Here is a 14,226-nt window from a genome sequence, read left to right on the forward strand (position 1 = left end):
GACTTCCCTGGTGGCGCAGTGGTTAAGAATCCGCCTGCCAATGCGGGGGACATGGATTCGAGCCCTGGTCCGGGAAGATTCCACATGCCGTGGAGCAGCTAAGCCCGTGTACCACAACTACTGAGCCTGTGCTCTAGAGCCCACGTGCCACAACTACTGAAGCCCGCACACCTAGAGCCCATGATCCGCAACAAGAGAAGCCACCACAATGAGAAACCTGCGCACCATAACGAAGAGTAGCCCCCGCTCACCTCAACTAGAGAAAGTCCGTGCTCAGCAGCGAAGACCCAGTGCAGCCAAAGATAAATTAATTAATTAATTTAAAAAAATTATTTAATCAAACCTGGTCTTGTACCCCCATTCCTTAGTCTGTATTGAAGGACACTCTTTTGCCTAGGTCTCTTAGTGGCTTTTGTTCTTACACAGAGTAAAATGCCGTAGCCCCTCCCCCTATCTGGATAGTGGATAGTCACATTGTTCCCTTGCAGGCGTCTTCAGGTCTCTGCTCAAAAGTCACCTCAGCCATTGAACTTTCTTTCATCTCCATGTATAAAGTAATCCTTTCCCAACTCCCCTTGTCCTACTTCCTTGATTTATTTTTCTCCCTAGCACTAACTTTCTGACCTAGTATACATTTACATGTTTATTTGCTTATTGTCTGTTTTTCCTCATTAGAATGTAAGTTCACAAGTCTTTATTTTGTCTCCTGCTGTATCACTAGCACACTGAACAGGTGGTAGTGGGTGCTCCGTAAACATTTGACTGTTTGAATGTTGACTTTTCTTTCCTCCTCTTTCTGAAAGTTCTGGTTAGATTATAACGGTGTCTTCATATTTCTGGATGTATCACCTACAATAATTTTGAGTACCTGTGTTCCCCTTGGACATTTGTAAATCAGTATTTTATATTTTTATCATGAGTTTAAACAGTTGCAAATGGCATGATTTTTTGTATATAGTAAATGTTGTTGTGTTTGAATAGAATTGTTATGACACTTCTAAAAGTATCACAGTGATTCGATACCTATCAATGTTCATTTAAAACATACATGCACAAGTTCTTATTTACAGTCAGACATTTTTCATTATTTTTTTCTCTTTGAATGAGAATCTCTATTTTTTTTCTATTCCACTTTCTCCCATAGATTTCTCCGAATGTAATACTTCTATGCTTGAAATAATTATACTTGGAACAAAAATATGTAAATACTTTTTATGATAAAAACACTCAGCAAACTAGAAATAGAAGGGAACTTCCCTAACATGATAAAGGACATTTATGAAAATCTACAGCTAACCTTATACTTCATTATACATTATAAATTGTGAAAGACTGAAAGCTTTTTCCCTAAGATCAGGAACAAGACAAAGACACCAGATTTTGCTGCTACTAATCAATATTGCATTAGAAGTCCTAGCCAGAACAATTGAGCAAGAGAAAGAAATAAAAAACACCCACACTGATAAGAAGTAAACCTATTAATTTGCAGATAACATGATTCCACAGATAGAATATGCTAAAGATTCCTCATGCACCACAAAATTAGTTATAAGTGAATTCAACAGAGTTGCAGATTTCAAGGTAAATATTTAAAAAATCAGTTGTGTTTTTTACACTAGCAATGAAAAATCTAAAAGGGAAATTTTAAAATTTCATTTACAGTAGCATCCAAAACGATAAAATACTGAGGGATAAATTTAACCAAGGAAACAGTACATTTGTACACTGAAAACTACAAAAAATTACAGGAAGAAATTCCAAGTTTATGGATTGCAAGACTTAATGTTGTTAAGATGGCCGTACCACCAAAGTGATCTGCAGATTCAGTGCAGTGCCTGTCAAAACTCCAAATGCCTTTCTTGCAGAAATGGAAAAGTTGAGCCTCAAATTCATATGGAATACAACAGGTTCCAAATAGCCAAAACCATACTGAGAAAGAAAAACAAATTTGGAGGACCCGCAGTTCATGATTCCAAGACTTACCATAAAGCTATAGTAACTAAAACTGTGGTATTAGCATAAGGATAGATGTATAGATCAGTCAATGGAATAGGATTGAGATCCCAGAAGTAAACCCATACATCTGTGGCCAGTTGATTTTCTATAAGGGTGCCAAGATCATTCAGTGAGAGAAAGATAGTCTCTTCAACAAGGTCTGTGACAAGTGGATATCCACATGTAAAGGAACGAAGCTGGGCCCCTGCCTCACTCCATATACAGAAATTAACTTGGATCAAAGACCGAAATTAAAGTCTGACCTAAAACTATAAAACTCAGAAAATACATAAAGGTAAGTCTTCATGACCTCATATCTAGAAATGGATTCTTTTGCTATAACACCGAAAGCACAAGCAACAGAAGAAAAAAAAAGACAAATTGGAATTCATTAAAATTAAAAGCTTTTGTGTATCAAAGGATATTATCAAGAAAGTGAAAAGATAACCTATGGAATGGGAGAAAATATTTGCAAATTATGTATCTGATAAGGGTTTACTATCAGAATATATAAAGTATTCATATAACTTAACAATAAAAAGACAGCTGAATGGATAGAAGACATCAATAGACATTTCTCCAAAGGAGATATACAAATGGCCAAAAAACACATGAAAAGATATTCAACTTCATTGGTCATTAAGGAAATGCAAATCAAAATCATAATGAGTTGCTCTTTCAACAGGTCCAACAGATTGGCTATAATCAAAAAATTGGAAGATAACAAGTGTTGATAAGGATGTGGAGAAATAGGAACACTTGTACATTGCTTGTGGGAATGTAAAATGGTGAAGCCCCTTTGAAAAAAAGTTTTGGAGTTCCTCAAAAATATAAACTAGAACTGTCATATGACCCAGCAATTCCACTCCTAAGTTTATACCCAAAAGAATTGAAAATAGGTACTCAAACAAATACTTGTATACAGATGTTCATAGCAGCACTATTCACAGTAACCAAAACATGGAAGCAACCCAAATGTCCATCACTGGGTGAATGGATAAACAATTTGTGTTGTATGTACACTCAATGTAATATTATTCAGCCATAAAAAATGTTGATACGTGGTACAACATAGATGAACCTCAAAACCACTATACTAAATGAAAGAAGCCAGACACAAAAGGCCATATATTATGATTTCTTTTCTATTAAATATCTAAAATAAGCATATCAAAAGACATAAAAGCAAATTAGTTGTTGCCAGGGAGTGGGAGGGAGGATGGTCATAGGGGAAGATTATTTATAGGTTATAGTGTGTTCTTCTGACGTATTGAAAAATTTCTGAGACTATAGGGAGTTGGTGATTGTACAACACTGTAAAGGCACTAAATGCCACTGAATTGTACATTTTAAAATGGCTAAGTAGGGCTTCCCTGGTGGTGCAGTGGTTAAGAATCCGCCTGCCAATGCAGGGGACACGGATTCAAGCCCTGGTCCAGGAAGATGCCACATGCTGCGGAGCAACTAAGCCCATGTGCCACAACTACTGAGCCTGCGCTCTAGAGCCCATGTGCCACAACTGCTGAGCCTGCGTGCCACAGCTACTGAAGCCCTTGTGCCTAGAGCCCATGCTCCGCAACAAGAGAAGCCACCACAATGAGAAGCCCGCACACCGCAACAAAGAGTAGCCCCCGCTCGCCACAACTAGAGAAAGCCTGCACACAGCAATGAAGACCCAAAGCAACCAAAATTTTAAAATAAAATAAATAAATAAATAAAATTTATTTTTAAAATGGCTAAGTATAGTTATGTGAATTTCACTTAAAATATATATATTTAAACCTAACATTAACTTTTAAAATTGTATAACCATACAGTTTTAAGTGCTTTAATATTTCATCTGGGTGGAGTTATTAGAGTTGATGAATAATAAATATTTTACAGATTTTGTTAAATAATGATTTTAAAGTCATTAAATACATCTTAAGGATATGAATATTTTAATGCCATTTAGTTCATGTATTCATGGATGAATGCTAAAGGGTTAGCATCAATTCCATTCCTGTTTTATTACTTTTTACCTTAAATCCCACAACCATTGTTTATTATAAAGGTGAACCCTGATCCTCATGATGGGCTTATTGGTAGGATTTCTGGTAGTAATTGCAGACACCAGGATCTCCAAATGTTTGAATTTGCGGCTACTAGCAATGTCCAGTCGTACAGGATGAGGATGTCTTTGATCTTTTTGGAAGCCTATCCACATATTTCTGATAGTAAGATCACCAGGTCTTTGGAGGTGGACTGGTGGATTGCAAAAGCTGGGCTGCGTGACCACCACCCTTCATACAGACACCGAGGTCCATGCCAGCAAATTGCTCCTTGTCCAGAAGCAGAACTGGTACCAGTAACTTGTATTGTAGCTGTTATTGTAGCTGTGCATGGTTGCATCATCTCTGGGGGTAACCCATTCACCTAAGGAGCCAGTGTGCCATGGCTGTGGTCATCTTCTTGTGTCTGAAGGCCTGCGCCAACTACAGAGGGTCCTTGGATGGCATGGCTGTGATGTAGAGAAGACAGCCTCATCATGAGGCACCTCAACTAGGAGAAAGCCCTATTTTATGTTTTATTAGACTCAAATGATGAGAAACATTGTTAATATAAATAAGTAGATGGTAGTGGAAAGGATTTTTCTGTGTCAGTGTCACTTAGTTTTTTTTTTTTTAACATCTTTATTGAAGTATAATTGCCTTACAATGGTGTGTTAGCTTCTGCTTTATAACAAAGTGAATCAGTTATACATATACAATATGTTCCCATTTCTCTTCCCTCTTGCATCTCCCTCCCTCCCACCCTCCCCATCCCATCCCTCTAGGTGGTCACAAAGCACCGAGCTGATCTCCCTGTGCTATGCGGCTGCTTCCCACTAGTTATCTATTTTACATTTGGTAGTGTATATATGTCCATGACACTCTCTTACCCTGTCACATCTCACCCCACCCCCTCCCCATATCCTCAAGTCCATTCTCTAGTAGGTCTGTGTCTTTATTCCCGTCTTGCCACTAGGTTCTTCATGGCCTTTTTTTTTTCCCTTAGATTCCGTATATATGTGTTAGCATACTGTATTTGTTTTTCTCTTTCTGACTTACTTCACTCTGTATGACAGACTCTAACTCCATCCACCTCATTACAAATACCTCCATTTCATTTCTTTTTATGGCTGAGTAATATTCCATTGTATATACGTGCCACATCTTCTTTATCCATTCATCTGTCGATGGACATTTAGATTGCTTCCATGTCCTGGCTATTGTAAATAGAGCTGCAATGAACATTTTGGTACATGACTCTTTTTGACCTATGGTTTTCTCAGGGTATATGCCCAGTAGTGGGATTGCTGGGTCGTATGGTAGTTCTATTTGTAGTTTTTTAAGGAACCTCCATACTGTTCTCCATAGTGGCTGTATCAATTTACATTCCCACCAACAGTGCAAGAGTGTTCCCTTTCCTCCACACCCTCTCCAGCATTTATTGTTTTTAGATTTTTCGATGATGGCCATTCTGACCGGTGTGAGATGATATCTCATTGTAGTTTTGATTTGCATTTCTCTAATGATTAATGATGTTGAGCATTCTTTCATGTGTCTGTAGGCCATCTGTATATCTTCTTTGGAGAAATGTCTATTTAGGTCTTTGGCCCATTTTTGGATTGGGTTGTTCGTTTTTTTGTTATTGAGCTGCATGAGCTGCTTGTAAATCTTGGAGATTTAATCCTTTGTCAGTTGCTTCATTTGCAAATATTTTCTCCCATTCTGAGGGTTGTCTTTTGGTCTTGTTTATGGTTTCCTTTGCTGTGCAAAAGCTTTTAAGTTTCATTAGGTCCCATTTGTTTATTTGTGTTCTTATTTCCATTTCTCTGGGAGCTGGGTCAAAAAGAATCTTGCTGTGATGTATGTCATAGAGTGTTCTGCCTATGTTTTCCTCTAAGAGTTTGATAGTGTCTGCCCTTACACTTAGGTCTTTAATCCATTTTGAGTTTATTTTTGTGCATGGTGTCAGGGAGTGTTCTAATTTCATACTTTTACATGTACCTGTCCAATTTTCCCAGCACCACTTATTGAAGAGGCTGTCTTTTCTCCACTGTATATGCTTGCCTCCTTTATCAAAAATAAGGTGCCCATATGTGTGTGGGTTTATCTCTGGGCTTTCTATCCTGTTCCATTGATCTATATTTCTGTTTTTGTGCCAGTACCAAACTGTCTTGATTACTGAAGCTTTGTAATATAGTCTGAAGTCAGGGAGCCTGATTCCCCCAGCTCCATTTTTCGTTCTCAAGATTGCTTTGGCTATTCGGGGTCTTTTGTGTTTCCATACAAATTGTGAAATTTTTTGTTTTAGTTCTGTGAAAAATGCCAGTGGTAGTTTGATAGGGATTGCATTGAATCTGTAGATTGCTTTGGGTAGTAGAGTCATTTTCACAATGTTGATTCTTCCAATCCAAGAACATGGTATATCTCTCCATCTATTTGTATCATCTTTAATTTCTTTCATCAGTGTCTTATAATTTTCTGCATACAGGTCTTTTGTCTCCTTAGGTAGGTTTATTCCTAGATATTTTATTCTTTTTGTTGCAATGGTAAATGGGAGTGTTTTCTTAATTTCACTTTCAGATTTTTCGTCATTAGTGTATAGGAATGCAAGAGATTTCTGTGCATTAATTTTGTATCCTGCTACTTTACCAAATTCATTGATTAGCTCTAGGAGTTTTCTGGTAGCATCTTTAGGATTCTCTATGTATAGTATCATGTCATCTGCAAGTAGTGACAGCTTTACTTCTTCTTTTCCGATTTGGATTCCTTTTATTTCTTTGTCTTCTCTGATTGCTGTGGCTAACACTTCCAAAACTATGTTGAATAATAGTGGTGAGAGTGGGCAACCTTGTCTTGTTCCTGATCTTAGTGGAAATGGTTTCAGTTTTTCACCATTGAGGACAATGTTGGCTGTGGGTTTGTCATATATGGCCTTTATTATGTTGAGGAAAGTTCCCTCTATGCCTACTTTCTGCAGGGCTTTTATCATAAATGGGTGTTGAATTTTGTCGAAAGCTTTCTCTGCATCTATTGAGATGATCATATGGTTTTTCTCCTTCAGTTTGTTAATATGATGTATCACATTGATTGATTTGTGTATATTGAAGAATCCTTGCATTCCTGGGATAAACCCCACTTGATCATGGTGTATGATCCTTTTAATGTGCTGTTGGATTCTGTTTGCTAGTATTTTGTTGAGGATTTTTGCATCTATGTTCATCAGTGATATTGGCCTGTAGTTTTCTTTCTTTGTGACATCTTTGTCTGGTTTTGGTATCAGGGTGATGGTGGCCTCGTAGAATGAGTTTGGGAGTGTTCCTCCCTCTGCAATATTTTGGAAGAGTTTGAGAAGGATAGGTGTTAGCTCTTCTCTAAATGTTTGATAGAATTCACCTGTGAAGCCATCTGGTCCTGGGCTTTTGTTTGTTGGAAGGTTTTTAATCACAGTTTCAATTTCAGTGCTTGTGATTGGTCTGTTCATATTTTCTGTTTCTTCCTGGTTCAGTCTCGGCAGTTTGTGCATTTCTAAGAATCTGTCCATTTCTTCCAGGTTGTCCATTTTATTGGCATAGAGTTGCTTGTAGTAATCTCTCATGATCTTTTGTATTTCTGCAGTGTCAGTGGTTACTTCTCCTTTTTTATTTCTAATTCTATTGATCTGAGTCTTCTCCCTTTTTCTCTTGATGAGTCTGGCTAATGGTTTATCAATTTTGTTTATCTTCTCAAAGAACCAGCTTTTAGTTTCATTGATTTTTGCTATTGTTTCCTTCATTTCTTTTTCATTTATTTCTGACCTGATCTTTATAATTTCTTTCCTTCTGCTGGCTTTGGGGTTTTTTTGTTCTTCTTTCTCTAATTGCTTTAGGTGCAAGGTTAGGTTGTTTATTCGAGATGTTTCCTGTTTCTTGAGGTAGGCTTGTATTGCTATAAACTTCCCTCTTAGCACTGCTTTTGCTGCGTCCCATAGGTTTTGGGTCGTCGTATCTCCATTGTCATTTGTTTCTAGGTACTTTTTGATTTCCCCTTTGATTTCTTCAGTGATCACTTCGTTATTAAGTAATGTATTGTGTAGCCTCCATGTGTTTGTATTTTTTACAGATCTTTTCCTGTAATTGATATCTAGTCTCATAGCGTTGTGGTCGGAAAAGATACTTGATACGATTTCAATTTTCTTAAATTTACCAAGGCTTGATTTGTGACCCAAGATATGATCTATCCTGGAGAATGTTCCATGAGCACTTGAGAAAAATGTGTATTCTGTTGTTTTTGGGTGGAATGTCCTATAAATATCAATTAAGTCCATCTTGTTTAATGTATCATTTAAAGCTTGTGTTTCCTTATTTATTTTCATTTTGGATGATCTGTCCATTGGTGAGAGTGGGGTGTTAAAGTCCCCTACTATGATTGTGTTGCTGTCGATTTCCCCTTTTATGGCTGTTAGTATTTGCCTTATGTATTGAGGTGCTCCTATGTTGGGTGCATAAATATTTACAATTGTTATACCTTCCTCTTGGATCGATCCCTTGATCATTATATAGTGTCCTTCTTTGTCTCTTGTAATAGTCTTTATTTTAAAGTCTGTTTTGTCCGATATGAGAATTGCTACTCCAGCTTTCTTTTGATTTCCATTTGCATGGAATATCTTTTTCCATCCCCTCACTTTCAGTCTATATGTGTCTCTAGGTCTGAAGTGGGTCTCTTGTAGACAGCATATATATGGGTCTTGTTTTTGTATCCATTCAGCCAGCCTGTGTCTTTTGGTGGGAGCATTTAATCCATTTACATTCAGGGTAATTATCGATATGTATGTTCCTATTCCCATTTTCTTAAATGTTTTGGGTTTGTTATTGTAGGTGTTTTCCTTCTCTTGTGTTTCTTGCCTAGAGAAGTTCCTTTAGCATTTGTTGTAAAGCTGGTTTGGTGGTGCTGAACTCTCTCAGCTTTTGCTTGTCTGTAAAGGTTTTAATTTCTCCATCGAATCTGAATGAGATCCTTGCTGGGTAGAGTAATCTTGGTTGTAGGTTTTTCTCCTTCATCACTTTAAGTATATCCTGCCACTCCCTTCTGGCTTGCAGAGTTTCTGCTGAAAGATCAGATGTTAACCTTATGGGAATTCCCTTGTGTGTTATTTGTTTTTTTTCCCTTGCTGCCTTTAATATGTTTTCCTTATATTTAATTTTTGACAGTTTGATTAATATGTGTCTTGGTGTGTTTCTCCTTGGGTTTATCCTGTATGGGACTCTCTGTGCTTCCAGGACTTGATTAACTATTTCCTTTCCCATATTAGGGAAGTTTTCAACTATAATCTCTTCAAATATCTTCTCAGTCCCTTTCTTTTTCTCTTCTTCTTCTGGGACCCCTATAATTCGAATGTTGGTGCGTTTAATGTTGTCCCAGAGGTCTCTGAGACTGTCCTCAGTTCTTTTCATTCTTTTTTCTTTATCCTGCTCTGCAGTAGTTATTTCCAGCATTTTATCTTCCAGGTCACTTATCCTTTCTTCTGCCTCAGTTATTCTGCTATTGATCCCATCTAGAGTATTTTTAATTTCATTTATTGTGGTTTTCATCATTGCTTGGTTCCTCTTTAGTTCTTCTATGTCCTTGTTAAATGTTTCTTGCATTTTGTCTATTCTATTTCCAAGATTTTGGATCATCCTTACTATCATTATTCTGAATTCTTTTTCAGGTAGACTACCTATTTCCTCTTCATTTGTTAAGTCTGGTATGTTCTGACCCTGCTCCTTCATCTGCTGTGTGTTTTTCTGTCGTCTCATTTTGCTTATCTTACTGTGTTTGGGGTCTCCTTTTCACAGGCTGCAGGTTCGTAGTTCCTGTTGTTTTTGGTATCTGTCCCCAGTGGCTAAGGTTGGTTCAGTGGGTTGTGTAGGCTTCCTGGTGGAGGGAACTAGTGCCTGAGCTCTGGTGGATGAGGCTGGATCTTGTCTTTCTGGTGGGCACGTCCACGTCTGGTGGTGTATTTTGGGGTGTCTGTGGCCTTATTATGATTTTAGGCAGCCTCTCTGCTAATGGATGGGGCTGTGTTCCTGTCTTGCTAGTTGTTTGGCATAGGGTGTCCAGCACTGTAGCTTGCTGGTCGTTGAGTGAAGCTGGGTCTTGATGTTGAGATGGAGATCTCTGAGAGATTTTTGCCGTTTGGTATTACGTGGAGCTGGGAGGTCTCTTGTGGACCAGTGTCCTGAAGTTGGCTCTCCCACCTCAGAGGCACGGCCCTGATGCCTGGCTGGAGCACCAAGAGCCTTTCGTCCACACGGTTCAGAGTAAAAGGGAGAAAAAATAGAAAGAAAGAAAGAAAGAGGCTATAATATAGTGAAGTAAAATAAAGCTACTGTAAAGCAAAGCTATACAGACAAAATCGCACCCAGAAGCATATACATATACACTCACATATAAAAGGAAAAGGGGAAAAATTAATATATCCTGCTCCCAAAGTCCACCTCCTGAATTTGGGATGATTCGTTGTCTATTCAGGTATTCAACAGATGCAGGCACATCAAGTTGTTTGTGGAGTTTTAATCCGCTGCTTCTAAGGCTGCTGGGAGAGATTTCCCCTTATCTTCCCTGTTCGCACAGCTCCTGGGGTTCAGCTTTGGATTTGGACCCGCCTCTGCGTGTAGGTCGCCTGAGGGCGTCTATTCCCCGCCCAGACAGGACGGGGTTAAAGGAGCAGCTGCTTCGGGGGCTCTGGCTCACTCAGGCCGCGGGAAGGGAGGTGTACAGAGGAGGCGGGGTGAGCCTGCGGCGGCCGAGGCCAGCGTGACGTTGCACCAGCCTGAGGCGGGCAGTGCGTTCTCCCGGGGAACTTGTCCCCGGATCACGGGACCCTGGCAGTGGCGGGCTGCACAGGCTCCCGGGAGGGGCGATGTGGAGAGTGACCTGTGCTCACACACAGGCTTTTCGGAGGCGGCAGCAGCAGCCCCAGCGTCTCACGCCCGTCTCTGGGGTCCGTGCTGATCGCCGCGGCTCGTGCCTTTCTCTGGAGTTCGTTTAGGCGGCACTCTGAATCCCCTCTCCTTGCACTCAGCGAAACAAAGAGGCAAGAAAAAGTCTCTTGCCTCTTCGGCAGCTGCAGACCTTTTCCCGGTCTCCCTCCCAGCCAGCTGTGGTGCGCTAACCCCTTCAGGCTGTGTTCATGCCGCCAGACCCAGTCCTCTCCTTGCGATCCGACCGAAGCCCGAGCCTCAGCTCCCAGCCCCGCCCGCCGAGCAGACAAGCCTCTCGGGCTGGTGAGTGCTGCTCGGCGCCGAGCCTCTGTGCGGGAGTCTCTCCGTTTTTTCCTCTGCGCCCCTGTTGCTGTGGGGTCTGCGCTGATCGCCGCGGCTCGCGCCCTTCTCTGGAGTTCGTTTAGGCGGCGCTCTGAATCCCCTCTCCTTGCGCGCCACGAAACAAAGAGGCAAGAAAAAGTCTCTTGCCTCTTCGGCAGCTGCAGACTTTTTCCCGGTCTCCCTCCCAGCCAGCTGTTGTGCGCTAATCCCTTCAGGCTGTGTTCACGCCGCCAGCCTCAGTCCTCTCCCTGCGATCCGACCGAAGCCGAGCCTCAGCTCCCAGCCCCGCCCGCCCCGGCGGGGGAGCAGACAAGCCTCTCGGGTTGCTGAGTGCTGCTCGGCGCCGATCCTCTGTGCGGGAATCTCTCCGTTTTTCCCTCTGCGCCCCTGTTGCTGTGGGATCCGCGCTGGTAGCTGCGGCTCGCGCCCGTCTCTGAAGTTCATTTAGGCGGCGCTCTGAATCCCCTCTCCTCGCGCACCAGGAAACAAAGAGGGAAGAAAAAGTCTCTTGCCTCTTCGGCAGCTGCAGACTTTTTTCCGGACTCCCTCTCGGCTAGCTGTGGTGCACTAACCCCTTCAGGCTGTTTTCACGCCGCCAACCCCAGTCCTCTCCCTGCGATCCGACCGAAGCCCGAGCCTCAGCTCCCAGCCCCGCCCGCCCCGGCGGGTGAGCAGACAAGCCTCTCGGGCTGGAGAGTGCTGGTCGGCACCGCTCCTCCATGCGGGAACCTCTCCGCTTTGCCCTCCGCACCCCTGTGGCTGCGCTCTCCTCCGTGGCTCCGAAGCTTCCCCCCTCTGCCACCCGCAGGCTCTGCCCGTGAAGGGGCTTCCTAGTGCGTGGAAATCTTTCCTCCTTCACGGCTCCCTCCCACTAGTGCAGGTGCTGTCCCTATTCTTTTGTCTCTGTTATTTCTTTTTTCTTTTGCCCTACCCAAGTATGGGAGGAGTTTCTTGCCTTTTTGGAGGTCGGACGTTTTCTGCCAGTGTTCAGTGGGTGTTCTGTAGGAGCAGTTCCACGTGTAGATGTATTTCTACTGTATCTGTGGGAAGGAAGGTGATCTCCGCGTCTTACTCTTCCGCCATCTTCCCGAGGCCCCCTTTGTCACTTAGTTTTTTGAACTTCTGTGTCATATGCCAAAAAGCAATAATTGATTAAATGTAAAATTTAGTTTTAATGATTTATCAGCTGGTAACTCAGATTTTCCTTCATTTTTGAAACTGAAGAATTAGAAAGAAATGCATAAGAATTTGGTAATCATTAGAGTCATTCACTACTTTTTCAACACCTATAGCAGTATTTCTAGTTGGCCCTATGTTTAGTGCTTCAGAGGGTTTTGTCTCTCAGGGAAACCTATCATGGTAAGAAGAGACACATAGGTTAGAGGAATATATTTCTTTTGTAAAATGAAAAAGTGTAATTGTTAAAGGGGAGAAGGAAAAGGTGAATTCTTATCACACAGGCAGAGCAGTTTTTTAAAAATAATTATGTATAGAAATTGAAAATCTTCTGATGCCCATAAAACCTTTCTATGCCCATGGTACCTCATGAAAAATTTTTATATACCTGCAGGGTACTGAACTTTCTTGGAGAGCTTGTATAAAGTGCTTCATACTGCCTTCAGATAGGAATCTTTGAATAGTTTGAGACTTCTATGTACTGTGAATAAAAAGATGGAAAAAAAACCAGAATTTGTCCAGAGAAGAAACTAAAAAAAAGAATTTGGCCCTAAGGCTGTTTCTTTCAAAATAGGTTTATATTATTTCTAGCTTGTGTCAGGAATAAATGTAGAATTAATATAAAATTCTTTAAAATGTGGTGAATTGGGGGTATTGACTTATAATTCCTTTTGTAAAATTTTTCCCAGGTCAATGAATGGTCATTGAAGATAAGAAAGGAAATGAGAGTTGTTGACAGGCAAATAAGAGGTAAATTATTATTTTACATCTCCTATTCTTTATCTTGGTGTATTTTGCATTAGTTCATAAAAGTAAACTGTATCTACAGCTATAAAACATAGTTTATATTAATTATTTATGGCTGCCCTAATTATTTGCTTTCTAATTTTAGTAAGAAAAACAAGATATAATCAACTCAAAAATCTTCACATTTGATAAGAACTAAAATCTTTCCTCCAGCCTGGAATTGAGCTATTCAAGGGGGAAAGGCCATATTCATTCATCTCTGATTTCCTAGAGTCCAGGTTACTGTTGGAAACAAAGCAGGCGCTCACATTCTGTGGTAGACAGAATAATGGCCTCCCAAAGATGTCCACGTCCTAATTCCCAGAACCTGTGAATATGTTACCTTACATAGCAAAAGGGAACTTGCAGATTTGATTAAATTAAGGATCTTGAGGTGGGGAGGTTAATCCTGGGCTATCTGGGTGGGCTTATAAGAGTCCTTATAAGAGGGAGGCAGTATGTTGAGAAAAAGTGAGAGAAAAGGAGATGTGACCACAGAACCAGATGTTAGAGTGCTATGCTTTGAAGATGGAGGAAGAAGACACAAGCTAAGGAATGCAGTTGACCTCTAGAAACTAGAAAAGACAAGGAAATGGATTCTTCCCTGAAGCTTCCAGAAGAAACGCAGCCCTTCCAACACCTGGATTTTAGACTTTTTTGTTTTTGTTTTTTAATATTTATTGGGCTGTGCCGGGTCTTAGTTGCGGCACACAGGATCTTCATTGCCGCATGCAGGATCTTTTAGTCGCGACATGCGGGCTCTTAGTTTGCGGCATATGGGATCTAGTTCCCCGACCAGGGATTGAATCCGGGCCCCCTGCTTTGGGAGCGTGGAGTCCCAACCGCTGGACCACCCGGGAAGTCCTGATTTTAGACTTCTGATCACCACAATTAAAGAATAAATTTTTGTTGTTTTAAGCCATTTAAAAAAAAAAGTAAAATCTCTTCCTACTTAC

At 40.9% G+C, this 14,226-nt stretch overlaps 1 protein-coding gene across 2 annotated transcripts in view; it reads left to right on the forward strand.

Moving 5' to 3' along the window:
* Positions 1–14,226, forward strand: part of LOC309643801 (charged multivesicular body protein 3) — a 78,857-nt gene that overhangs the window by 18,462 nt on the left and 46,169 nt on the right. Inside the window, exon 2 of one of the 2 annotated variants that reach the window (XM_082426904.1) lies at positions 13,174–13,234. The exons of the other annotated variant lie outside the window; for it this stretch is intronic. Within the exon in view, the coding sequence (XP_082283030.1) occupies positions 13,174–13,234 (61 nt within the window). The remainder of the gene's footprint in view (positions 1–13,173; positions 13,235–14,226) is intronic. 2 annotated transcript variants of the gene reach the window in all.

Source organism: Balaenoptera physalus (assembly GCF_965194825.1).
Source record: "Balaenoptera physalus genome assembly, chromosome: 15".
Classification (NCBI taxonomy): domain Eukaryota; kingdom Metazoa; phylum Chordata; class Mammalia; order Artiodactyla; family Balaenopteridae; genus Balaenoptera; species Balaenoptera physalus.